This window comes from Mercenaria mercenaria, unplaced genomic scaffold, assembly GCF_021730395.1.
Source record: "Mercenaria mercenaria strain notata unplaced genomic scaffold, MADL_Memer_1 contig_2831, whole genome shotgun sequence".
Lineage (NCBI taxonomy): Eukaryota > Metazoa > Mollusca > Bivalvia > Venerida > Veneridae > Mercenaria > Mercenaria mercenaria.
In genome coordinates this window covers 17,932-28,742 of record NW_026460914.1, presented here as the reverse complement: position 1 = coordinate 28,742, position 10,811 = coordinate 17,932, and the positions used below count along the sequence as shown (strand labels likewise).

Sequence of the window (10,811 nt, the reverse complement as noted above, 5' to 3'; positions counted from 1 at the left end):
TTCTTTCAAGTAATGTATACATTCGACCTAGATAAAGTTTTATCCAATAAAATAACCAGGTGTAGCTGCTGAACTCTAACAATGTCACGCCCCTCGGAGATGAGCCGGTTGACTACATTATTTTACTGCACCTCCTTATACCGAAACTGATCGCTGAAGCTCCAGTTGTTGACGTAATGAATTATCCAGAGCAAAGTTTTACTGCTGTACATGCTAGAACTGTGATTGTGATATTGTTTACAATTAATGAGTTTGTATTTCATTTGCGAGAACAAAATTGTGAATAACCCAAATCCATATTTTAGCCATTAAGAAATACATTAATTTTAAATTTATAGCTGATAATTGTTTGGAGATATAACAGTTATCTGTATTAATTATTAAAGTCCTTGTATATAACGATCATTGCATTGCAGAATGCAACCAAGCATAGCTATAGCATACTCGGGTTCGATGGGAGATAACTCATTACACCCCCAGTAACAACCAGCCAACTGTAGGGCTGAATTCTATCTAGTTGTGAATTTTGTATTTTTATTTCTTTAGCTCCGTTCTCGGTAGTTTTTTTTCTTTTTCGAGCTATACCCATAATACAATAAAATAACTAAACTAAGTTAGTCATTTTGATGGATTTTATTTAATATGTAAAATAATCTCAGAAACAGTGACCAGATTTTGGCAGGTCCAAGAAAAGTCAAAAATCAGCTATATAGCCAGAACCAACCATAAAACCAATAACAATAACGCAAAACATGTCAAAATCACATGCAATACGTCCCAATGGTCCACAAGACGAAAAACAAAAACACAAATCCAATCTTAAGATACCAGCCACAACATCCCCAATAAATGCAGCAAAACTCTGCAATAAATCATTGAAGAATGTGCCACTTGTGAGAATCGTCGTTGCATAAGACAAATTTAGTAATGACTTATCGCAGAAATTTGCCATATGTATAGATACTGAAACCGCACAGATCGCCACTTCCTTCGACCTTCCCCCGTCCCACAAACCACCTAAACGGCCATTAGCAGTTTCACACTTGATACTGGCACACATTGAACATCAGCTACCGGCTTCTAATCACCCCCAGCCGTACACAGCCAAACCCAGACATACAGCCAATCTGTGGCCTTTCTTGGACCTGTTTAGTATGAAAAGCACATCTTACCTTTCTTCGAAAATGCTCCCATTATATTTTTATTTTTTTTTTAAGAAAACAGCTATGTTATATCATTACAATAAAATAATATATCTATTAATGAATGAAGTATTTGATTTAATCATTTCGCTTTCATACTTTCGAGAAATACTTATTTCTACTACTAAGAACTGTGGCAGTCTGGTATTAATTTCATAGACATCGTTAATTATTCAACTTGACAATATTACACACTATTCGTATATACGTCTATTAAATTATTTGCGCACAACATATGAAACATATAGAGCTAATACAATACATAACTGAGCCAATGTGAAAAGCAAATATGGAATTCAAGCATTTTGATTGGTTCAAAAGAGAGGGTCAATATTGAGAAGTCACTTCCGTGAGATTTTTACACTATTTTTTATGATAACCAGTAACCAGTTCTCACCCTTTAATTTCCTAGAAGCACTCTGCTCAATGCCTACTAAAACAACGGCGACAATAAATGTCCACATTGTAGACACCGATCTTACAGCCACAAGCAGAGGAAAACATTTTAGACCAGATACTACCAAACCAGGAGATGAGTTTTGGAAATTTAGATTTGCCCCTTAGCATTCCTATCATGAAGTCGCCCGAAGCTGAACCACAAACAATTAAAGATGAAAAAACACAGACAGATGAATCGCAACGGAAAAGGAGAAGAACGCAAGATCAGGAAGGCGAGAGCAGAAAATTGGAAGAAACTTTAGAGAAGATCGTGTCATCAGTTGAATCCAACAGAAGAGCTATCCAGGGGGTAAGAAGATCAGTAGATCAGGTTACAGATGTTTTGGGCGTACTGCAGAAGACAATGGAAAGTATCCGGGATGAGATTAGGAACGGTAGGAGGGAACAGGAGAGAAGAGGTGAAGGTACAGTCAGTTATACATATAGACCAAGTAAAACAGAAGACGACAAAAGACACAACAGGAACGATAACATACCACGCAACAACAAGGAGGACAGACGACACAACCCAGGAGACGACAGATCATATAACAGAGGAGATGACAGATCATACAAAAAGGGAGACGACAGACTGCACAAAAGAAACGATAGACCACACAACAGGGGAAACGACAGACAACTCAACAGTAACGACAAAAAATCAAACAATGAGCAGTTATACAAACACAACAACAAAAGACGAAAAAGCAGAGATGACAGGGAGGATAAGGAAAACAGACCCTCATTAAAGTCTGTAGTGAACAAGAAATGAACATTTTACAAGCATTTGCAGTCAATCCGATTTACATTCATGGACATTTATAGACAACATTGGTCATTTATATGTAACAGTTTAACGAAAAATGGATGGACCATGACAGGCAAAATGGAGCTGGCGATCTTCAAATTCGAAGCAACGTATCAAAAACTTTGAGGCATATTGACGCTTAAATCGCGATAAATCCTAGTTGTCGATGAGGAAATTCCATAACAGAGATACATTCATGGAACTTTTATAAATAGTCAGTTAAAAGGAATTACAAACTGTGTTTCTGTGAATATTAGTAAAGTGTGATGGACATTCTGTGGTATATTATGCTTTATAAGCATAATTCTGTGAAAATGAAAACAAAGACTTTGAAATTATAGTTTATCTAAGTTAATATATGTGTTTAATGATAGACACTGGTGCTACTTATTACTTAATAATATGGCAGTTTTATATGCTTCCTTTAATATTTCGTGTTTAATGTTTAATAAATGGGATTTTTGAAACTTAATGTTAAAGTAACTGTTGTTAATGGTTAAATTATTTGTTCTGTTCAATTTGAAGTTAATATTTGTAATGTTATAAGAAAGTTAAATTGATTTTACCTATTTAAATTTTTTGAAAAGTAAGATTACTTTAACTTTAAAGGTAGATTTTCAATGTTTAAAGGGACAGTGGTAAATTTTTACACATTTTGTCAAACTGATATACTTTAATCATTTTGCTTAGTTAACTCTTATTCTTAATGTCAGTTGGAACTTTGACATTTAAAGAGGGGGGTAATGATACATCCCAGTGTTTTGTTTATGTATTCTATTTTTAGCACAGTGTCGGTACCATTTTACTAAGATTTCTGCCAATACTATTAATGTCATCAATTATTTATTGGGTAAATCATTTCTTTACTTACTATTGCATTATTTTAAAGTCAGAGTGTCATCATATTTGTTGTATTTTGTAAGTTATTGCATTTTAAATTGATTACAGTGCAGCATCCCTGTCTGGCTGCAGCCATTTTGCCCCATTGCATTCTGGGTAGTTACCCTTGACAACCTAGTAGAAGTCCAGGAATTATTCCAACTGTCAAAACAATTCTAAGTTAAGTTTCTTTAATATAATCAAAGGATCAGAGTTTCTCAGGTAATAGTCATTTTATCTAAGAATTATACCTTTGATTTATGTCCAGTTTTCATTCATGCAACTTAATTTATTTTAGTAGTTTAAACTCTGATTTTTATTATTTAACCATAGTTTTGGCTGTTCCATGTACACATTGTTTTGATGTGTACAATCTGCACACAGTTGTACATTCACTCAGAGTTTGGTTGTTTGCACCCACACAGTTGGTGTGTGCACACATATTTTTTGGTGTGCACTTGGTCAGTATAAAAGCTTTTTGTAGCTCCATATAGGGGACTCTCCAGACTTTGAACTTCAAGAGTTTAACCTATTTTTGGTAACTGCCAGTATTCTATTTTTGACTTTAGAACTTTTCAAGACTTGGTTATTTTTGGCTTAAGTAAATAACTTTTAACAGTAAAATAAGATTACTTTTAAGATTTAATACTGAGGTTTATAGGCAAGCATTTGTTTCATTTAAAGATTCTAAATATTTAACACTGTTTGTTGTTAACTAAGATGTTTTGCTGATACATTATTAGTATTTATTTAGAGTCAGTATTTTATATGCATTGTCGTAATTTTTGTTAGGGATAAAATAAATAAATTTGCAATTTAAATTTATTTGATCTTAGTGATTTCTTATTAGTGTTAAGTAGAACTTAAGTAAATCTTGGTAAAATAAGTAGTCTAACTGGAGTAAAATAGCCTTAGTGAATCGGTCACAAAGCAGAATTGCATTCGAACCCAATCTGTTCTTAACCACGAAACCGGAAGTCGCAAGCCTGCATGATAGTCCAGTTTTACGTAACCACGTAGCCAGAGTTCGAGATCCCAGCCCGGTAAATCCTACTCAACTTCTCTTGCCGAACCACAACCAGTCCCGAAACCATCCGAGCTAGCCAGAGCGCAATAATATTGTCAACCAACGTCATTAAATGTTCATGAAATTCACAAGAATGTCAGTGTTATTTGATCACATTGGCATTGTTCCCTTCTGAGGTACGTAATGATTTTTGAGTCGGCTAAACGATGAAATCGTTTTGACGAGTCCTTGCTATCCAGCAATTCTCTAAGTCTAAATGGACCAAATAACACAGTGAAGGGATGTAGTTCCATTAGATTTCACAAACTTCAAACAGTTCACTGCATGAATGAAGTTAAGTTGTGTGAATTCCCTTTGCTATGACCAATATACGATGTAATCTGTCATATTTATGACTTGTAATTGTGCAATACTCGAATGTAACTCATTAAGCATAAATGTGCATTTTATGAATTGCGCAGGCTTACAAAGCTTGCGTAACATCCAGCGAAAGACAAAACATAGTTCCACAGGGCTCCAGATAAGATGCGTATTAGCGTAAATTACGTATAGAAATAATGCAAATACGCATGTCTAATAATTTCTAAGCGTATAAAAACGTATATAAAATTACAGAAATGCACACAATGCTTTTTTAAAAACAAAATCTGAATCGTCTGGATGCGTTAGGTAACATAGCCGATCCCGATCAGCCTTTATTCTCCCACATTGAACGTATACACGCATCGTATGATTTCTATAAACTTTGCGTGGGTTTCTACACACACATGAATTTTGCAGTCAGTAAACGGATAAATTATCGGAAGAAGAAGCTCTTACTGGTTTGTTTAGTTACTACAGATACTAAAAATGATTTTAATTCTTATTTTTCGAGAAATAAACAAATCGGCGAAACATTAAATTGTATTTTCTTGTAGTTTTTGAAATCGAAAGTAGATCGTCTATGTTTGGCTGCATTCACGAAACGAAACAACTTTTTTATGAAAAGATTTAAATAAGAGGTAATTTAACCGTAAACTTCAATGTCAGATACTGCCAATTGCTACTAAATGTCTTCGTATCATCACAATTTGTAAAATATATTGTTGAAAATGGAGAAAAGTGTAATCGTATCCGCATATAATATTTTGGGTAAATATCGAGCTGTGTTATGAAATTTTAACATTCATGTAACATACATGATAGATATTATTGTAACAGAAATGATTCTAGAATTTATTTTTATTACACCTACATATAATCTATGTCAGACTGGTATTCTAGTCCTGAGGCATGATCTTAAAGTAAAAAGATGAAGTGACAGTCATACTTTGGATATTGTAATACTAGAAAGAATCTAGATCGTAACCTTTCTGGAATTTTGACTGGTTTGGATAATTTGCTTACGATTCAGGTTCGCAAAAAAATGAAACCGTCACCCATTCTGCTTTTCATGATGACACATGGCTTGATTTTTGCAGTCAGTAAGCGGATAAATTATCCCGAGAAAGGCTCTTACTGATTTGTTTAATTACTACTGATTTTAAAAATGATTTTATTTCTTATTTTTCGAGAAATAAACAAATCGGCGAAACATTAAATTGTATTTTCTTGTAGTTTTTGAAATCGAAAGTAGATCGTCTATGTTAGAGTGCTTTGACGAAACGAAACAATTTTTTTTATGAAATGATTTAAATAATTTTACCGTAAACTTCAATGTCAGATACTGCCAATTGCTGCTAAACTGTCTTCATATCATCACAATTTGTGAAACATATTGTTGAAACTGCAGATTTTGGCAGTATAAAAGAAAGTGTAATCATATCCGGATATAATATTTTGGGTAAATATCGAGCTGTTATGAAATTTAAACATTAAAGTAACAGACATGATAGATATTATTGTAACAGAAATGATTCTAGAATTTATTTTTATAATACATACATAGAATCAATATCAGACTTATATTCTAGTGCTGAGGCATACCCTGAAAGTAAAAATATGAAGTGACAGTCATTCATACTTTGAATATTGTAATACTAAAAAGAATCTAGAGGTAATATTTAGAAATTGAAACATAACATTTTCAGTTAGAAATCGCACCAAAGGCTGTATCAAGGGTCTACATTTTCAAAATTTCCTTGTGGTGATACCCCAAACCCTAATTGCAGGAGGGGGTATCCTCCCACACCCTCCCCCCATATTGCCACTTTACAGTTTGATACATTTGCCCTTTTACCACCTGCCACAATGCCCATTTCAAAATCTGACTGCAGTTCAAAGCGGGAAGGAACACCCCTCCCCAAACCCACCCTGCTACCGACCACGTAAAAATGGCTCAAGCATTTTTTCAGCCCAGTCTGGGCCTGTCTGTCTACATGAATCAAAACGGATAATTGAATGTACATAGACTTGGGGACTACTGACATGGTTTTGAAGGGGTTAACAGGTCTGAAATAATTAAATGATGGTTTTAACTAAAAAAGAACTGCATTTATTAATATTGGTTATCTTTTCCGAAATTGGTAGCTAGTCCGAGTAACTTCTCTTAGTTTCGAATGCGCAATTTTCCTGTCAGTGTAAACATTCATGACACTATATATTGACACTCAGCAACATTTACATATCTTTAAACGCAGAAGTAAGTATACTTTAAATTCACATCCCTTATAATATGATTGAACAATACCTAGCGTGTGACACGGTTATTGCCAGGCCCCTTATCTGTAAAATATCTGAACAGTTCTTTCGTCCATCCGTTACAAATTGTATGTGGCAATCCGCGCTATAAAATTTCAATACATACATTTTCATATTCAAATTTTATCATGTGCGAATATATAACAGCCGATAATTGCCTGTTTTGGTAATGCCGGAGGCAAATGTTTACTGGAAAAATATTTATAGTCATGGGCAGTATCTTAGTGTCACCTGTCAAATTGTAGTTTGTACTTTCAACATTTTTATTTTTGCGAACCACTCTTCAATTTTAGAGAAATATATTAGGTTTAAATACTTATATAATGTCAATCAAAGTTTTACTGGGCATCGATTGAATGTCCATTTCATCTATTGTAACAAAATCTCTGTTCAGTTGGGGAAAAAAACTAAAACCAAACTGAAACTGGTAGACTATACTACCAGTACATCAATCATTAGCCGACTCTCAGGCCCTTCAGGCCTTTGATTTGATTTGCCAGGAACGTGCTTATGTTAAAACACCCCTTGTAAACGACAGAAAAAGCAGCAGTTTAATGACATGAATGCAACTGCCGCAGTGACAGACTTTGTCATTATCTAAATATATAGTTTCATTTCATTCAGCTTGTTTTTATTTTTGTTTTGTTTTTCTTAAGACTCGCGCCGACACATTTGAATTACATACACATGAAAATATACAAGTTAAACAGACATGAAAAAGAAACTTTTCAAATTTGGATTTAGAATAAGTCCCAAACTTCTTAACCGAGTTATTCTCTTTTTTATTTTAAGGTATGGAGGGAATGTAAATGCCCATCACCCATTATCACGATAATAGTGGGGTCAGTTGAGTAGGTTACAGGGTTACAGATCAAAGTATAAAATTTAGATAAAAACTAGTACGTAAGAGGCAATATCTAAACTGAAGTTTTAATTTTACCTAACTTTGTTAAATAATCTGGTGACATAAATTAATTGGGGTTTTCTCAAGAGTATTTATGATACTGCTGGCCTTTTTTCCTGCACTTCAAGCTTTTCATACAGTTATTAGTTGTTTTTTTTTTGTATTAATTACATAAATCATATGGTAAGAGTTTGTAGGTGTATATTTTGAAATTTGTGGTCAATAGGTGTCATCTTTTTCATGTCTTGATAACGTCCCTGTTGGAAAAAGCCTAACTCGGACCTGATTTTGCATCAGATATGGATATTATATCTATGATGATCTGAGTGGTAATTCCCTTACAATACTTACAATGACACGTTGACGAAATTAAACATTATAAAGATACACTGAAACCCCGATGTTACAACAAAGCCTGCACCCAACGACACAATGGATTGTTAAGTGTAAAGATATTTCTTTACCTGTTTTCATTCTGTGACCAGTCATAACAATTTTATTATTATTATTATTATTATTATTCATAATTTGTATACATCAAGCGATTAGATTAATACACAGACTGCTTAAGCTATTTTGAAAATAATAACAAATGAAGTAAAATGAGACTGCTAATTCAATTACTTATTTTATTTTATCAGTTACAACTATAGTTACTTTGGCAAGCTACTATTGGCGAATGATATTTTACTGAATCCGCTGGTCAGATAGTGTTTACTCTTGCGTCGGTCTATTATACAGGTGGTGCATGTAACGAATTATCTTTCCCTGGACGTTTTGTGACACCAAGCATATACATAATTAAAATATTAATGAATTTATATTTTGTATTTATCAATATAACACTAGGGATAGCCAAAGGGCGGTCATTATAAACAGGCGGTCACTATTCACAGATGCACATCTACAAATGGTTAAATCAGAACGAATGATAAGGTTTTGTTCACAAATGATCTATAGCACAGGTTTGACTGTATTTTAACCTTTACTGTGTTGGTTCGCTGTAAAACCCAAATAAATAAATAAGTATTATGACAACACCGGGGCATCCATGGCCGAGTGGTTAAGGTCGTTGACTTAGCATTACTTGTCCCTAACCGATGCGGGTTCGAGTCTCACTCTGGGTGTTGAATTCTTCATGTGAGGAAGCCAACCAGCTGGCTTACGGAAGGTCGGTGGTTCTACCCAGGCGTATGCCCGTGATAAAACAATGCACCGAGTGGCATCTGGGGTCTTCATCTACCATCAGGGCTGCAAAATGTCCATATGACCTTCATTTGTGTCGATGCGACGTTATACTCAACAACTTTATAACAAAACAATTTTAACAATACCATTAGAGCGAAATACAGCACAATATATTAAAGATTCATTGATTATTGTGCGATAACTCTTATAACAATCTGTCGTTTATATGAGAAATTGTTGTTGCCCTTGAAACTGCACTGCACAATTATAGTTATATACTGTGCAATGAAGTTTTTGAATGTTTCCGTCATGCAAAAGAATAGCAAATACATGATTTTGATATGCACACTGCTTCCAGATTTTCAATTTACACATTGTTATTTTCTTATTTGAACTATACAATTACCCAAATATAATGAAGTTGTCAGTAAGTTGAGAGAAATCCAAGAATGACACAGAAAAAAGGATTATCGTTAGATGTAGTTTTATTTATAATGATTTCAAAATTAAGCAAACTCGGCTACATCCCGTACCTGTACGCCTTCGTCTACCTAGACTCTTGATCCGTTTTCTTTGATAAATGATTGACGGTATCATACAACTCAATTTTTATATATTTTTAGTTTACAAAACTCTCAATTTTATGAAGAAGTAATAAAGAATTATTTGTTGTATATTTCGAACAATAACCAGAACACGCAAATACGCGGAACAAATTCTTTCTAATGTTAATTTGTTTCCGATCAGAGTTCAATTGGCTTTTTGATTTACAAAAAGTTTGGCATCCTTTCACCCCAATCCAAACAAAATAATGATACTGTCCTGTCTTTTCGTTGTGTCGTTGTCGCGTCTTTTGCCCCCGCCCCAATGAAATAGCGCTAAATTGCTGTTTTTTGTTGTATTCTTTGTCTCACCCGCCATAATGACAGAAAGAAACATATGTACATTCAATTCACTGTTTGAACGAAAGGGCGATTTGTCTTTTGTTAATAGCCTTCTGTCTTTGTGGTGTGGGCTACACAACGATACAAATATACAACGCTAAAACTAGAAAATGTCGTTTGGCGTGGTTGAAGGAGCAGTTTCTTTCTGTAGTGGCAGAGTAACAGTTTTAGGATACAGTATCGTCCTTTCTCGTTCTGTGATTAATATATCTAACGTTTATTCATTGTGACGGAGAAGAAGACTGACACACAACGAAACAACAAAAACAAAACAGCAAAAAAAAAAAAAAACAAAAAAACACATTCTTTTGTTTGGGCAGGATTGTCACAACAGGACAATATTAGCAGTATATACATAAAGGAAAATGTGTATACTTTCCTTGTTGGTCATGTTTTTGACAAACTGGAGAAGTTTTCATGATCTTGGTATTAATTAGAAATGGTACCATTAGTTTCTGATGAGAAGATTTTAAAGCTTCTACTTCATACATAAATCAGGTCAGGAAATTCCTCAAAGTTTACACTCAGAATAACTCATGCTTACTGGTCTGTATTGTTAGCTGGACTGAACTGAAGCAACGACATGATTGTTGACAAATGTAATCAGTGTGATTATGCAATAAAGCAATTATTTGTTTTATTATATAGCTTGGTAATAAGTGTTTTAACACACTACACTCATATACACTGGTGGTATTTTATCGTAGGCAAAGAGGCTCATGGCAGGAAGGAAATTAGGTCC

The 10,811-nt window shown here is 34.1% G+C and overlaps 1 protein-coding gene across 1 annotated transcript; it reads left to right on the top strand.

The window, feature by feature from the left end:
• The first annotated feature begins 752 nt into the window (after positions 1-752).
• Positions 753-2,412, top strand: LOC128552473 (putative uncharacterized protein DDB_G0281733). The gene is made up of 2 exons (XM_053533514.1): positions 753-893; positions 1,672-2,412. The coding sequence occupies exons 1-2, from the start codon at positions 753-755 to the stop codon at positions 2,410-2,412; spliced, it is 882 nt and encodes a 293-aa protein (XP_053389489.1).
• Positions 2,413-10,811: the final 8,399 nt, after the last annotated feature.